This window comes from Beta vulgaris, chromosome 1 (assembly GCF_026745355.1).
Source record: "Beta vulgaris subsp. vulgaris cultivar EL10 chromosome 1, EL10.2, whole genome shotgun sequence".
Classification (NCBI taxonomy): Eukaryota; Viridiplantae; Streptophyta; class Magnoliopsida; order Caryophyllales; family Amaranthaceae; genus Beta; species Beta vulgaris.
This window is the reverse complement of record NC_079202.1, coordinates 50,849,163-50,866,312: the sequence shown is the minus strand read 5'-3', so window position 1 is coordinate 50,866,312 and position 17,150 is coordinate 50,849,163. Positions and strand designations below refer to the sequence as shown.

Sequence of the window (17,150 nt, the reverse complement as noted above, 5' to 3'; positions counted from 1 at the left end):
AATCCATGTATAAAAAAATTTAGAAAATTGCACAGTATAGAGTTTGATCTTGAGATCGACCTCAAGTACATATACTAAAAAGTCTTAACCACTAGACTAAGTTATATTTAGTGTTATTATTACAAAGTATTATATTAATAAATGAACTTTTTTTACTTGTGGCATAGCTCGGGCCTAATAATTAGTTCAAATAGTTAAAAGGCGAAGTGAACAACATAATACACTCTAAGCTATCAGATACAATGGCAAAGGATATTTAGATATATGTAATAATATGTAAACCACATTGTTCGTGAGCATAGATATAAAGACTAAACATTAAGTCCGACTTAATGCACTGCTGGACCTTCATTCTTAGATCGCCAAAATCCCACCCAACTCTTTAATTGTGTAATCTTGAACCTGAATTTCCTGACCTTATTTAGATTGTCATGGCATAATGTTAGACCTCGCAAAGTTTTGATCCGAAAATCCGGTCCGAAATATCCGATCCGTGGTCCGATCTGGGTCCAAACGAGATGGTCCGAACCTTGACCCGAATCCGAAACGGTCCCGATCCGGTTCGAGTCCCGATCCGAAACTCATCCGAAATCCGAACGGTCCGATATAATCTTACCCGATCCGAAACCGATCCGAGCCGATCTAAAACTGATCTGACCCGAAGGTAAACCGATCCGAAATTATTGGTTTCGATTAGGCTTTGATCCGAAATACCCGAAACTTACCCGTTTTTTTATATAAAAAAAAATATCATTGGCATAAGTATTTCATTCATTCCACCATAGTTCGATTCCGATCCGAAATAATAGTTCGAACGATGACCCAATCCAAAATGATCCGATCTGGTCCGAATGTAACTTGATCCGAAAACGGTCCGATCTGAATTGGTCCGGTCCGATTCCGATCCGAAATAATAGTCCGGACGATGACCCAATCCGAAACGGTCCGATCCCAGTCCGAATGTAACTTGATCCGAAAATGGTCGCATCTGAATTGGTCCGGTCCGAATCCGATCCGATTGGTCCGATTGCGAGGTCTACATAATGTTACATACACTATGACCGAGTATAGTAAATTTTTTATTTTGAGGGGGTGACCGAGTATAGTATTATTAGGAATATATATAGCATACCAATCAGGTAAATTAGTACTTCACCAAGTCATATTTGGGGCTCTTATAACAACATTAATGTTATAGGATCAAATTTTATTATAGGCTATTTAAAAGCGAGAATTCTTTTATCATTTTTCCTACTATTTAGGATTTAATTTATTAAATTAGATTGATTAATTTGTAAATATTGCTGATTCGGTAGAGCCTTTCTTGTTACCATAAAAAGTATAGCACTACTCTCCCCTATGGATGCCTACCTATAGAGTATATGATATTATAAGAAATCAAGCAACAAATTTGCTTTGGCTCACTTAGTAAAACTCTTACCTCAGATAGAGGTATGGGGTTAGAATTGACTTCTGGTTAATTAATTTCTAGTGAATTACCTTTTCCTCTTATTAGCAAGTGTGAGAATTGATTTCTGGTGAATATCCTTCTCTTTACAATATAAAAGAAAATACTTTGTCACACGTGGCTTATTAGGTTATGGTGTCAACTATAAGGATCGAATGGGCAGTACAATTCAAGTAATTTTACTTACTTCAGACAAAATATGTTTGGATATATAGAGAAGTTTAGCCAAAATAAGTTTAGATAAGCTCAAAAAATAAGTTGTTTTGAGACAATTTAGGTATGAATATGACTAGGGGTGACAATGATGCAAGCCGAGTTTAAGTTTAGCTAGCTCGACTCGACTCGTTAGCATTTCGAGTCGAGTTTGAGTGGAGTCGAGCTCACTCGAGTCGAGTTTTGTCCGAGCATTGACCAAGTAGATTTCGAGTAGCTTGCAAGTGTATCATGTTTAAAACAACAATAAGATAGAAAATGTCGAGGTTAGGTATTTTGCTACTGATAATTGGGTACTCGAGTTTCTCACGAGTTTTCGAATCGAGTATCGAGTTGCTCAACTCAACCCAACAACATCTCGAGTCGAGCTCGAGTTCGATTCGAGCTAATTTGAGTTCATGAGCTTTGACCAAGTTGATCTCGAGTAGCTCGCGAGTTGTCTCGTCTCATTATCACCCCTAAATACGACAATTTCAAACCAAAAATAAAATTATTTTTAGATACAAAATTTACGAAGTAAGATTTGGGATAAATTAAGATCAAGTAAACACAATCTAATTAAGCGGGGTGGAATTTAAGGTCTAAAGAAGGGGCGGCTATTCATATAATTTATCTTACCTATATTTTGTTAAATAAATTATATATATTTCCTCCGCTTTTATTTAATTGCAACACTCCTTGTATGCATAGGTTTTTAGGAAAGCATTTGTGGTGGGCCATGGGACAACTTTGCCCATGTGATTATGTGAAGGAAGAAAAAGGGTAGGAAAAGTAGGGGTATAAAAGTCATTTTGCACAAAAGTGCTACCAAAAATAGAAAGTATTTCAATTATTTTAAAATAGCTTAAAAAGAAAAGTGTTATAATCAAATAAGGGAGGAGTAAATACTTCATAAGATTATCATATATTCCGCCTAATGCTATTTTTTTTCCTCATTGATCATTATTCATTTGAAATCATCCAAATAAACAAAATATATCTAAAAAAAGAGTTTCAAATGAGTTAATGAGTAAAATTTATTACTAACTATACCATACACATGATACACCCGGATGTATGATGGATAAACTCGAATATAATATAGTAGTACTACTGTAGTTTATAAATAAACAAACCCTTTTGCACCTTTTTGCCCTTTTAAGCTCATCAGCTTTTCTCATACATTTATTATTATTCTTCTTTTTCTCTCTCCTTAGCCTCTTCTACCAAATTATCACCAAACAAACACTTCCTTCTTCTTCCACCCCCAAGAAAAAAAAAACTAAAAAATGAATGAAGGATATTACAGAGACTATGGAGCATGCTGTTATTTCCACCCAAAAGAAGAAATTGTAGGAGTTTGTCATCTATGCTTAGATGAAAGACTCCTCATTTTAGCAGCCAAACAAGGTGTTAAATCCAAGTCCTCTAAATTAAGCTCAAAATATGATTATTACTCAAAAAAATGTAAATCTTATGATAATTTATATCATAATAAGCCAAAATCCTATGTTACCCTTCCTAAGATCTTTGCCATTGCATCCTTCTTCAGCCACCGCCGCCGTCGCCATGACTCCGATGATATTTTTTTTGATGATGTTGATACTACTTCCACCAGCTTAGAAGGTAATTATATATATATTCTTGTATTTTTCTTCATGTATAGTATGTTTTTTTTTCTAATGTATGATAAATTAAGTAATAATGTACTCCATCCGTCTTAAAATATAATTTCCGTTTCTTTTTTTTACGGTAATTTATGCAAGTAGGGGTAGTAAAGATTTTTGTTATTTATTTAAATAAATATTAGTATATGGAAAAAGATGATTTTAGGAGAGAGAATGGAGAATAATTGGTGAGTGAACATTAATTGTAACATTTTGGTTGAATAAACAAAGGAAAAAGCAAAATTTAGGAAGCAAATAAATAATGCGACATAATTTTTTTAGACAAATACGAGAAAATGTGAAATTAAATATGAAAATAAAAACTATATTTTGGGATACCCAAAATGAAAAAGGAAACTATATTTTGGGACGAAGTTTTTAATAACTAAAACTGCCACATGCAATATTTTATTTGTTTTAGTTTATAATCATAATTTATTGGATCAGAAACCTAGGAAGAAATGCCTAAATGAGGACCCTTAATTATTTTTATTTTAAACACTTTTTGGTAGTATATTCAGAAAAAAAAATTAGTGTATGTAAAAATCCAACACATAACTTGATTATTAATTAGTATATTATCATAGTGATGTTTTTTTATTCTAATATGTTACTTTATATTGATTAAATGTACTACTTGTTTTACTAGATATATTTCCTCCGTTTCATATTACTCGCTACACTTTTTAATTCACGGAGAGAGTGAAAAGAAAAGAGACCCATGTGAGAGAAGAGAGTTTATTGCCCTAAAAAGAAATGTAACAAGTAATGTAAAACTTCTCAAAATGAAAAGTGAGTATTATAAAATGGAGGAAGTACTATTTTTATTGATGAACTAAACAAAAAATATAGTACAAAATAGTCATGAATTGGGCAAAGCTCGAATCCTAAATTGATAATAATGTGAGGAAGAAGTGGGTAGCTCAGTGAAGTTCCTATATCACCTCACACACCCTTGTGATATGGGTTCGATTCGTGCTCCTAATTTGGACTCCCCTTTCCTTTACCCAAAGTGAGGCCTATGCACCTTTAAGAACAAAAAAGTTAGAAAATAATGTGACTGTTTCTAGTTCAATATTTTTTATTTTTTGTTGAAAAAGCCATTTTCTTTTTGTGCTCTTTATTTGGGGGGTGAAGGGTTTGAAAATGTCATTTTCTTATTGGTGGAGTCATGAATGTGTTACATGGAAGCCTTTGAACAACCTAATAATAGTAATATAGGTAAGCAATTTAGTAGTTATTGATTTAATCAAACTAATTAACAGTGTATTAGATTCTTGAAATCACAAATAAATACAAAAAAATAACAAATTAATATTGTATTGGTAATATTATGAAGTGACAAGAATTATTAAAAAAATTATAAAACTAGAAGTAGAGATAATGGAAAGAGTACCTAATACTCTTGGGTCCATATATAATTCACAAAATTTTGATAACTGAAGATCTGAAATGTTTCAAAAAACAGGCATGGGCTAAAATCCATTTTATGGATTGATTGGTGATAAATGATGGTATATGGTGTATAAAGGAGGAATCTTGAAGAAATAGAGTTGGATAATGGGTCAAAACTAAAGCCAAATATTGATGTAACAGCAGCAGAAAAATGTTGCACCTAACAACAATAAAGAGTAAGTAGTGGTTGTAGTAGGAAATATTGATGTAAATAGATCTAAGTATCAAAGTATGGTTCATTATTAAACTAAAATATATATTATAAAAATATTAAAAGAAAAGAAAATGAGTCAATTAGGAATAATATTAAATGTAATAGATTTTATCATGTTGATATAGGAATATAATTATACGACTAGTAGTGTTCAGGATTCGTCTACAATTATAAGAGGTGGGTAACTATGTCAAAATCGAATGATCATATTAGTGTTTCATTAGACGTCTATAGTTGTAATATATACACCAATAAATCTATCTTTGTAAAGATCATTCATAGTCGAGGTTTTTATTCTTTTGTCCATTTTTTTGAATTCACTCTATATTTGTTTGATGACACATAGTTCAATCTTTTTACGCCAATTAATCATTGTCACCTTTTTTTCTTTACAAGGAATCGTATAGATAGTTAGAGTATACAATATACTATACATATATGATATTATTATTTTCATATATTGTAACTTTGCAACCATTCTAAACCTAATTTCAACTAGAAAGAATGATGGTAATAATTTGTAGAATCATGTAACTTGCAAGTTATATAAAAATGATTATTTATGGCTGGGTATAGTATACAAGAGAAGCTATGTGTAGAATCATACTATTTTTTGCTTAGAAGTTACTCATATTGTAGTATATATTGATTAGCAAAGTTGATTTAAAGGCACAAGTAGTGAAGGACCTACATTTCTATATAAAAACATTTACAAAAGTTTATCTAAAACAATCAACTGTCAAAACAGGCTACTTACATCTTCCAAGTAATTTTGAGAATATATAATGACTAATGCATGTATTATTTGAAGGTAAACGACCAAACATTTCAATGTATATGAATTCTTAATGAAGAAATAATGTACCATTACCGGGTTTTTCCAATCGGTAAAAACATGTTACAGTAAAAAAAATTCAGTTAAAATTAACAAAAGTAGTTATTTAAATAGACTCGGTTCAGTCTGGTGTCTGGAGTATGTTTTTCAAGTTGAATAGAAGACGGCTTTTATAGGAAATTTCCTGCTCTCTTGTTTTGGAACAATAATTGCACAAAAGTACATATATAATACTAGTATAATTTATTGATTTTTTTGTGCAATGCATATATTTTATACAAAAAATATTAATAGTTACATAAACTAACAAATAAAAGTTGCTCTTTATACATCTATGTATTGATTTTGCTACCCTTTTATGAATTGAAGATGAATCATTTATATCAATCAAGTTTGGGGACAATGGAGTGGCATCATGGGACAAGACTAGCAGTAGAGTGTCAAAGGTGCCACTAGAAGAATGCAGCTTGTCATGGGGTGGTCAAACTTCAGTCAAAGATGCTACCATTAACATTAAGGGTAGTGGTAGTAATAATGTCAACAAAAGTGTGGTAGAGCATGCCAAGCCACGGGGCGCGTCGCTGAGGTGGCGAAAGCGGATTGGTCAGTTATTTCAGGTCATCAGATGGAAAAAATCTAGCAAGGCCAATGGAGGAGGAGGAGGAGGGAATAGTAAGGTTGTGGAGGGAGTGAAGGTGGTGAGGAATAACAAATATGGTTGGATAAGGACATTAAAGGGTAGGACTAAGGAGTGATATAAATTAAAGCACATATATATTGGACCGCTAGCTCTATATTACAACCATTAAACAAAATAGTGTTCATCTCAAAACAAAAACAAAAAAAAAGTGTTGGAATTTCTTTTCTTTCATATGTTTTGGTGTGTATCTTGGGTTCAATGTGATTATTAAGATCAATATTATCATGAAAGAAATAGGGTATAGTCATATATTTGTTGTATCCTAAGTTTTTCAAAAGGGTCCCATTATCAATTATTATGATTTTTAATTTGTAACTTTGCATATAAAGCCTTAAGATTATAATATATTGTCCACGTAATTATTCAAAGTATCACTCAAACCTAAAATCGAGTTATATACACGCATACAGAAGATTTTCATGGTCATATTTAGTTATGACCACCATACAATATTAATATTTTCTTTATTTTGAAATAAGTGAAACACTTTTCTCTTTTATGGTAGAGTTTTTTAAGAGAAGAGTTTCACTTATATTTATTATATCGAAACGGAGGAAGTATATGAAATGGTTCTTGTGATAAAAAAAAAAGTTGATAACAAATTGGTATTAATCTATCTTGAAGCTTAAAGGAAACCATTAATGTACCGTTTTTTTGGTCCCCTTTCGGCAACTCGTAGTAAGATGAATATCCTTTGGGTTGCCTTCACACATGGATACTCACTCACAGGCCCAACAAGCTCCAAATAGTTTTCATATAAATTATTTACAAATAGTTTTCACTTAATTTTTTGAGCTTTTACATTACTACTTTGATTATGACTAAAGCTGTCAATTCAGTTATTCGAGTCGAGTTCAGGTCGGGTCATCTAAAGTTTTATGTCATGTTCGGTTAGGTCGTGTCAGATCATTAAATCAAACAGGTCGGGTGCAGGTCGGGAACGGTCATAATTCGGTCAGGTCTGTCTCGATTAATTTCTTCTTTCAGGTTCGGCCGGGTTTGGCGTGGTCAAATTTAGGACATGTCATCTTTCGTGATCATATGGTGTCAGGTCAGGTTTATTGCAGGTTTGTAGCAGGTGCTTTCAGGTTCAGGTCATGCGTGGGTTGGATCCTTGATTATCAGGTTAGGACAATAGCGGTTTGGGTTAGTTTCGAGTCGGGGTCAGGTTGGTAATTATCGGGTTGTACCATGCTTGATTTCAGGTCACTTTCAGGTCGCTTCGAGCACGGAACATGTCGTGAATTTTGTGTGGCGTTGCTTCAAATTTGTATCATTATTTAAGATTTTATCGAAAAGCAATGCTCGAATAGTTCATCTAGTTATATACCTTTTTATAGTAGTGTTATATGATTTATGTTATTATGTGGTGAAATAATTGACAAGTCGAGTTATCAACAATCAACAAGTCGGGTAAAATCGGGTAACATGTAGCAACAAGTCAGGTAAAATAATGTATTGGGTCGCAAAAGGTTTATAAAATCTGGTAATGGGTCGCAACAAGTCGGGTTAATGACAAGTTACGTCGAGTTATAATCAGTTTCAGGTCCTAATCAGGTCAGGTGTCGAATCGGGTTCAGATCGTTGTCATGTCAGATCATTTCATTTATTGGTCTTTTTTGGACGGGTATCGGTTCAGGTCATAGTGTATCGGGTCAAGAACAGGTGTCAGTTATTATCAGGTCGGGTACATGTCAGATTACAAGTGATTTCAGGTACAAGTCAGTTACAGGTTCAGGTCGGCTTATCAAATCAGATCATTTTTTGACAGCTTTAATTGTGACTCTGTGAGATCAAACATGTATTGCCAAAATTTCTCTACAACACACGTGTATATGTGCGGTAGATAGTTTTTACTCACTTTTTTGGAGGCAAGTAATACGGAATTAAGGAAAACCAATTTATATAGTACTACTTTATCTATTAATTAAATTAGATGTGTGACTATGTTATGAGTTGAATAATTATTAATAGTTAGAAGCATTATTTGATTGTGAGAATCTCTCTTTGTGAGACAGAAATTTGGCACATGCCAAAGTGAAATACTCCTATTAATAATTTTCTTAGAACCTTTTGTAGTACTAGTAGTAGCTAATTAATTAGGTATAAGTGGGAAACACTTAAGAGTAAGGCGGAGGCCCCATCTAGTTTGTAGTAGACTAGTCAAGTACAATCATAAGTCTGTATGTCTTTTAGCTGCTGCCTCGGTTGGGAGAATATCTAGTTTCATGCATCTCTGAGCTTTACATGCATGCATTATCAATTTTCTCCACAAGAAGGCCTTTGCTGGATTGTGACGTTCGACCCCGCTAACTTGCTAGCGTTAGTTTACTGTTGGATTGTGAAAGTTTGATGCACCAAGTAAAGTGTAGTCAAACTTACATCGTAGTTTCCAATGTCTATCTCATTTTGATGTCTTACGGCCTCGTTCTGTATTGAATACTTCCTCCGTGTTTTTATTCTTGCTACATAAAAAAAGTGGGGGGTTTTTAAGAAAGGTAGAGAGAGAAAGTAGGGGACCACTACTTTTTGAATAAAAAACCATTTGTTAAGGAAAAAGTATGAGTATTTTAAAAAAAAAAGGTGGAGGACCATCAACTTTTTAATAGTATTTTAAGATTTTTATGGTGAAAAGGAATCCATTTATGGTATGTAGCATCTATAATGACATTTCCATTTAAGGGAAATGTAGCATCTATAAAAAAACGGAGGAAGTACATCACTATTTTAGAACCCGAGATCCAATATCATTGACGAATGTAGTTACTGTGGCACGTGCACGAGCGACCCCTAGTGCCTGGCGGAACTAGGAGTCGATGAAGGTTAAATAATCATTCATATTATAGTTGAGTTGATACGTGATAGTAGATGGTTGAAATTGTTCAGAGCTGATCATGGACGAGATTGATTGAAGTTTTTGTCCAAAAAGTGGGCATACTTTAAGCAAATATTTCATTTTAAATAAAAATGTTATGAATAATCAACCGCTTTATATGGAAATTTCGATGCAAGCACTGATGTGCAGCATAAATAACATATGACAAAGTGAAATACAAGAATAATGAGATCAAATGAAATATGTGTAGTAATGTGAGTCCAATAATTAGTTGGTATAGGAAACGTTGGCAATTGTACGTTAGACTTTTGGTTTACTTGCGGTTTTCACATAATAACTAGTTATTAGGCCTGGGCTATGCCCCGGGTAAAAAAAATTTCATTTATTAATATTGTACTTTGATATAATAGCACTAAATACTACTTGGTCTAGTGGTTAAAACTTTAGTGCATGAACTTGAGGTCACATGATCAAAACCTACACTATGCAATTTTTAATTTTTTTTACTGTACATGGATTACATGATCTAAAACTCTCTAAGGAGAGCGCCACGTGGCACCGTTCCTGGTTTACGCACACCTTTTAATATATTAGTATAGATGTTAGGCCAGAGAGAAAAAGGAAGGAGGGGAGGGGGGTTGGGAATTGTTGTGCTCCCCATTATACAAGATCATATAATCCTCATAATGGTATATATTTTTGGGTGCACAAGTAGCTCTATATAAAAGTGGACCAAAATTGGATGATTATATATGTCCAATAGGACCATTATTTTTGGAGGGTGGAATGAGTTATGGAAGAAAAGATTTAAGAAGCAATGCAAGAGAGTATGGGACGAAAATGACAACACATTTCTCACAAATTTCATCACTCTAGCACATGCAATCACAATTAATCTTCAAAGCTATTTTGGCTCCTTTGTCTGTCCTGCAAACATGGAGTAAAGATTTTGTTATGTTTCTGTATAGGCCAAATGCCAGTTCCAATGTTTATTTCTTGTTACAATTATTCTTCTTTTTACTTTTTCAACTGAACTTCTGATTAGTGTATTTCAGTAATTTCCAATTAATAAACTTTAGCAATATAACTAGTAAATATTTCCTCCTTTTTTTTCATTCTTCCTTTTGCTCTTTTGGAAGTTGATGAATGCACAACTTTAAGCATTAACATGTATAATTTGGTATTAATATATATATTTCTTTTAAAGAACAAAAAGTTGATACTTCTAGAATTTATATTGCAAAAATTTAATGAGATTGCATATAAATTTTTGTTCTGATATGAAATAACGGGATGGGTAAACCGATATATGGGTAGTATTAAACAAGCCGGTTAGAGAATGTCCCTCCGATGCTTAATAAACCAGTAAAGAGAAAGCCGGTAGCTGTCAAGTAATGCTTAATTATAACGGAGAACGTACTTGAATGACTCAGATAGTGGGTATATATAGTGGCCGAGAGTGTCATAGTACTGTCAGGACACCTTTTTGATGGGCTAATCTATATTCATTCTTTATTTAGTACTTAACCTTAGGCCCATAGTCAATGTATGGTATAAATGGATCAGGCACAAGCCCAATAGACATGACCTATTCGAAAAGCACTAGTAACACGCAAGGAAGAGATTGGTATATAACTAAAACTAGTATTATAAAGATTCTTTTCCTGAAGATACGTCCGATATCTTGGCAGATTATTCATGGTGGTTTAGGCGGTCTATGGACCGATATGAGACTTGGACAACCCCATACAAAATGTTCAATATGGTCAAAACAAGTATATGAATAATGTTAAAAATCAAAAAGTTAAAGTAATATTGAACAATATGGATAAAGTATTTAATTACTCAGAAGTGTACAAATTTTTGCTTTTTTATTTAAAGAAAAATGAATAGGAAGATGGAATTTCCAAGTATATTAGGCTGGCTGCAAGAACGAAATAGGAAAAGGACTCCACAAACAAAGAACAAGAAGTAAAAAGGCTCACAACAAGGAAAAAAAAAGGCAGCTCCTTTTGTATTTTTTAGATTTGACACATCATCTTTAACTCCCAAGAAAAAGAGGCCTCATCTTTTCAATGCCCAAGTCAAAATACTACGAAAAACCATGTTCTCATGTCACATTTGTGAATTGTGAAGTGTTCGTATAATCCAAGTATAATTCAACTGTGGTTAGAGAGACACATGAAAAGCTCTAAATGCATATCATTGGATGTATTAGGAATTTTAGGTATGGTTGTCGAAATGCTCTTAATTTGATATTGAACTTGAAAATAGAAAATTCCAAATTGAATATTTGGGTAACAAATTTTTGGGTATGGTTTAGGGTTGAAAATCAACTATATAGGACACGGATTTAGCAATTAATCGAAATAGATTAACCGAACTTGAAAAGTATAATTTGGTACCGAAAATTGCATTAGCCAATTTTGACTACATATTTTTACACGATTTTATTCTTTTTTACTACTAACGAGTTTATTTTAAATTAAATATTGACTATTTCTTTTCTTTTGTGTTTATAATTACTTAAAAAGCAAGGCAAAATGAACCGTTACTCGAATTATCAAAGATGTGGTTGAGGATCAAAATATGTGTGAACCAACAATTAAATCGAGTTTGCACAATCTTAAATAAAATTGATATCTTAAAGATATACATTTAGTCAAAACCAACAATATCTTCTATACTAACTTTTACTTGCACATCATAGTAGGAGAATATGGTCAAAACAAGTCTAATGAATAATGTACATGGTCAAATTGTATCAATTAATATAGGATGAAGGGAGTTTAACTTTATACTGACTTTTGATAACTTTTAGTGATTGTTTAACCAAACAACGATAATTAACTAGACCGATTTGATGTTGCTTGGGTTAATCCAATACCTTCATGCTCTTTGTTCAAATCAATCATTTTCTCTATTCTTTATTAATCACTATAATTTTATTGAAAGTTTACTAGTAATCGTTCCATACCTTCTTTTCAATAACTTTTTTCTCTTACGTATCAATTTTTTCACATGGTAGTGGGATGCGGGATGACTTACTCTTATATATTTTTTTGGTAAGGTAAGAAGGAGGCGTCCTAACCAAATCGGAATCTCGCACAGGTCAATTCGGTCGGGTTTGCAGGCAAGGCCCTTTGAGGATAAGGGGAATGGTAAGGGGAAATCCCTATCCCCAAAGTTGTGAGATACAAACCAAACCATTAGACCAATTACTAGTTGTGTTTATACTTTTTCTATAACCTTAATATTTATACTGAAGGGATATGTAGTGAGAACATGAACGGAGAGAGTAATTACAAACAGTTCACATGACACAAAGTATATTTGATTGTTTTATACCTTGGAAGACATTGATCGAGATAATGTGGGTTGTGTTGGTTTTCTTTAAAAGTTGTTCTGGCAGGCAGGAAATATTGGAATACAGCCATAAAACATCCTTACAAACAAAACACTGGAATACAGCATACAGGATACAATCTACTTTTTCTTTTCGTGTGACATGTCTAATTTTGGACCGATACATCATACATCGCCTAGTATATGTCTTTCTTTTTTCCCCAACAGGCAACAGCAAGATACAAATTTACATTATTTGGCGACAACTATTATTTACTTCTAATTCACATAACAATTCAAACACGTTGCACGAACTCTTCAACATTGATTTTGTGCAAATATGTAATTAAAGTACTAGAGAAATACTTCAATCCTATTCATTTGTAATCACTAATGTATGATATCATTGGAGGAAGACATCTTGAGGCAGTTGCTAAGCTATTCAGTTTTCGGGAGAGTGGTCTGAGTGGGATCAATTTCAATGGAACTTCTCTTATTTTACTTTTAAGATGTGCCTTCATTTTATATGTCCTAAAAGAGTTCACTGATACGTACGTGGAGTAAACATAGTTGAATAATACACACTTCGATCATGTACTATCATTATCGTACCAAGTAGAACTTAATCACTTGACAAGATTCTTAACGTAGATTTTTGATGTTTTGAGTTCAAATTTTGCCAAGTATGGTGTTTGAGATTAAGGATCCCTTTACCCCCTTATTCTCAAGCATATGATCCGCAAATGTCAGACCAAGAAATTGTACTGTGAAAGTTGAGGTCTAGACATGGTATATCTCATTACCATTTGAAAAGAAAATGTACTACCAGTGTCGTTATCGTAACATTACGAAAATGCTATTACTCTCTCTCTCTCTCTCTCTTAGTCCTTTTTCTTTTTTATGCTAAAATGTCTAGATAAAGTGTGTATTAGTGTCTAGTGAGATTAAAATGTGTACGCGACTTTTTTTTTCGTGGTTCCCGAAGATTGGATTATAAAAAAAATAAGTTAACTAAAAAAGGTACGATTTTCACGATTTAATTTCCAATGCTAGAAAAACTTTATTATCTTTTGATGACCTACTATAATTTAACTCAATAATAATTATAAGCATGAAATAATTTTCTAAGGTTTACTATTGAATGACAGAGTTAGCATAGATGGTCAAAGCTTAAAAGATCTTTGTTGAACTATGCCTTGAATTAAATGTGTTATGGTGTGTGTGTGTTGGAAGCTCGAAGCACATATGGTTGCAGCAGCCCGCGGGCTATGGAAGTTTCTCACCCCTGCTTCTACAAAACTTAACCCAGCAAGAGCCAAGCTTCATGCTAGCCTGCAAGTTGCAAGGAGTTCCCGCACATGCAGATCTGCTCGAGAGCCCGCCGTAAGATTCCAGCGCCCGTGGGAAGTGGCGCTGCTCTTTGGTCTGGTCGAGAGCTTTACTTTTTAATTCCTATTTTGCTTTCCTAGTTTCGTTAGGATATCTAACTAAATAACCCTAGCATATAAATACTTTGTGGTTCCTGTAGCCTCAAGTATTATGTAACATGTACTCTCTCCAAAAGCTTATAAAATAGCCATTTTTTTACTCATTGCTCATTTGAAACCTCCAAATGAGCATAATCATATAATAGGTAAGCTCCAAATAAGCAAATGAGCAAAAATAAGCCTTAGGTGTACCATGCACATGATACACCCAAGTGTATGATGAATGCACTCAAAATAGTTTCTCTTCTGCCTGTAAACGTAGCTAATACGTTGTTAGTAAACTACATTAATTATCTGTATCAATTGTTCATGAATCTTTGCTTTGTATATTGCATCTATCACAACAGTCTTACCCATGACCTAGATTAAATCACATTGAAGTTATCATCATAAGAGGATAAAATAAAAATAAAAACAAAATAAAAGCCAAACAACAATCATTATTATAATACTTCTACTTTTTGTTTTCGTGTTCATCAACCTTCTCATTTAACTTAAGCAGAAACCCTGCGAGATTTCACCACTACAACATTGCATAATGAAAAGGAAATTAATTTGAGTCATAAAAGTAAGAGACAGGATTTAGTTGATCAAACATGAATTTCCTGATGATTTATCAATCCACCAAACAAGGTCACCATCCTAGCAAGCTACAACAATTAGGGAAAGGACAAGTTTACAACATCCAACTTATCACCCATCATTTCTTGTTTCCTTCTAATATGCCTTAACTATATCTAGGATGGCTCTACCTCTACCCTATATATACAGTAGTAGATATTATCAATCCTTCTCAACTTTAATTCATTGATTGTGTGTTAGAAATCGAAAGATGTAATTGATGTAATGAATCAATGATTGACTAATTAATGGTCAGGAACTATTCAATTTTGCTCATTCTGTATAAGTTAAAAGCTAAGTTTCAAAAGGAAAAGTCACGCAACATAATATAAAGTATTCCCACACGTACAACTTAATACGGAGTATAAGCAATGAAAAGATTGCAACTTCACAAGAAATTCTAATCAGTAATTGGAATGTGGACTAGACAATTTGATGTAATGAGGGGCCTATGTAGGTTTTACATTATAAGCAAATTCATCATTATAATGGTACAATCAAATACGACGACAAGTGAAGAACAACGTGTCATAAATCGGTCCGTCATTGTGACATGTGCTATGGAAGTATGGATGTAAATGGATTGGAAAAAATCATCATGTTCAAACTATTGTATCATATTAAAATTGACAAAGTGTAGACTGAATTTAAACTCATTTTGATAGTTTCAAACTATTTCAAACTACATTTAGACTTGGAGTTTTGCAAAATTCAATCTTTAATTCATTGTTTTATTACCTACTAGATTTTTTTTTACAACTCCATTAGATCCAAACCGGATCGAATTATTTCCTTCTTTTTTAAAAGTCTTCATACTTGCTATTGTAAGAAATATCACTTCTACTCCTTTTAGCCTTTCTTAATATCAAGAACCGAAAGCAAATCAGACATGAATGTGAGACTAAATATTAAAAACAATGTAAAACAATAATAAAGAGAACAATATATAATATTATGTGGCGGATGAAGAGTATAAATCCACTTGTGAAAATGGAAAATAGTAATGGAAGAATTATAATATGCTCGTCATACACAAATGTAATATCGAAACACTAATTTGCTCACAAAATAGAGTATGCTTTCAACTTTAAATTAACCCCACTTGATGTCTCATAAACTTGTGGCAAAGACTTGAGCACATTTCTAAGAATACCTACGTGACTTTGATTGTCGTCAATTCTAGTTATCATGTAAATCATTGTTTGCCTAATGTCATGTTTAATGGGTTTGTTTATTATTATGTGTTATATTTTATATTAGAGAACGAATAAGCACATTAATATAGACGTGATTCGGTTTCAGGTTTTGGTTACCACCTCTACAAGACTTTAATTGAGCTAGATGACATCCATGTTATTGTGGTTTTTTTTTTTTTTTTGAGGGAACACATTATAGTGTTATTGTTGTCCCTACTGCATTTCATAATCGTGTGAGATTTGTAGTGATTGTAAGTATTTCTTTTTTTGGTAGTAATTGAACTGAAATAACTTAAAGGAGTTCTAGTATAGGTTTACTAGCCATGGTCAGAGTGTTGGCGATCACTGGCCATCATTTTACAAACGTCTACTAAATACATTATGGGGGAAGGGGTAGATAGTTCCTGTCAAAAATTTAAACTTGCGTTCCTCCCTTGGGCGAACTTTGCCATTGCATCCGCAAGCTTATTAGTGTCTCTCCTTTCATGCTATAGCTTGATCCCTGTTTTTCATTGGAACAACTCCCTACAATCATGAATAATACTGTACAAATTACTTCTAGCCTCCCTGTGAGTTTTTATTTCATTAATCGCGTTAACACAGTCAGAAGCAATTATACATTGATCCCGTTGATGAATTTTTGCCTATTTTATAGCCATTAGGATGCCTCTAGTCTCGGCCTCCAATGCATTGTAACAATAAGTGGACATAATCACACCTCCTTGCCATACCACGCACAAATCCCTGCACACAACTGCTAAACAAGTTTTCTTGGTTTTAACAAAGAAAGAGTGATTGTTAGTATGAATATGCATATTTTGCTTCTGCTTGACGTTGTGTCATGTGTGTAACCCCTGTTCTTTTCCCAACAATTACATCGATCCTCAGTTTGTTCATTTCCTTTGTGCTGGAAGAAATACATCTTGTTCATTGTCATGATGCCAGTGAATGCATCAGGCATATTACATACCTCTTCCATGTAAAGAGACATATTAATGACCAAGTACCAACCGCACCCCAGTGGATGCCCCTTTGTTAATAGGGGATATCATTTGGTGACTTTTTAATACTTTATCCGTTCTGAAATAAATGAAACACTTGTTTCAAAAAGCTCTCACATGAAAGATTTAAGAA

The 17,150-nt window shown here is 33.2% G+C and overlaps 1 protein-coding gene across 1 annotated transcript; it reads left to right on the top strand.

Moving 5' to 3' along the window:
• Positions 1-2,781: 2,781 nt before the first annotated feature.
• Positions 2,782-6,846, top strand: LOC104905526 (hypothetical protein). Its single transcript, XM_010694106.4, has 2 exons — positions 2,782-3,286; positions 6,201-6,846. The coding sequence occupies exons 1-2, from the start codon at positions 2,950-2,952 to the stop codon at positions 6,584-6,586; spliced, it is 723 nt and encodes a 240-aa protein (XP_010692408.2). The 5' UTR covers positions 2,782-2,949; the 3' UTR covers positions 6,587-6,846.
• The last annotated feature ends 10,304 nt before the right edge of the window (positions 6,847-17,150 follow it).

Excerpts from the sequence above, each read along its gene's own strand:
- LOC104905526 (XM_010694106.4), top strand. The coding sequence starts at position 2,950 with ATGAATGAAGGATATTACAGAGACTATGGAGCATGCTGTTATTTCCAC. Across the intron at positions 3,287-6,200 it reads TACTTCCACCAGCTTAGAAG|ATGAATCATTTATATCAATC; the intron begins GTAATTATATAT and ends TATGAATTGAAG.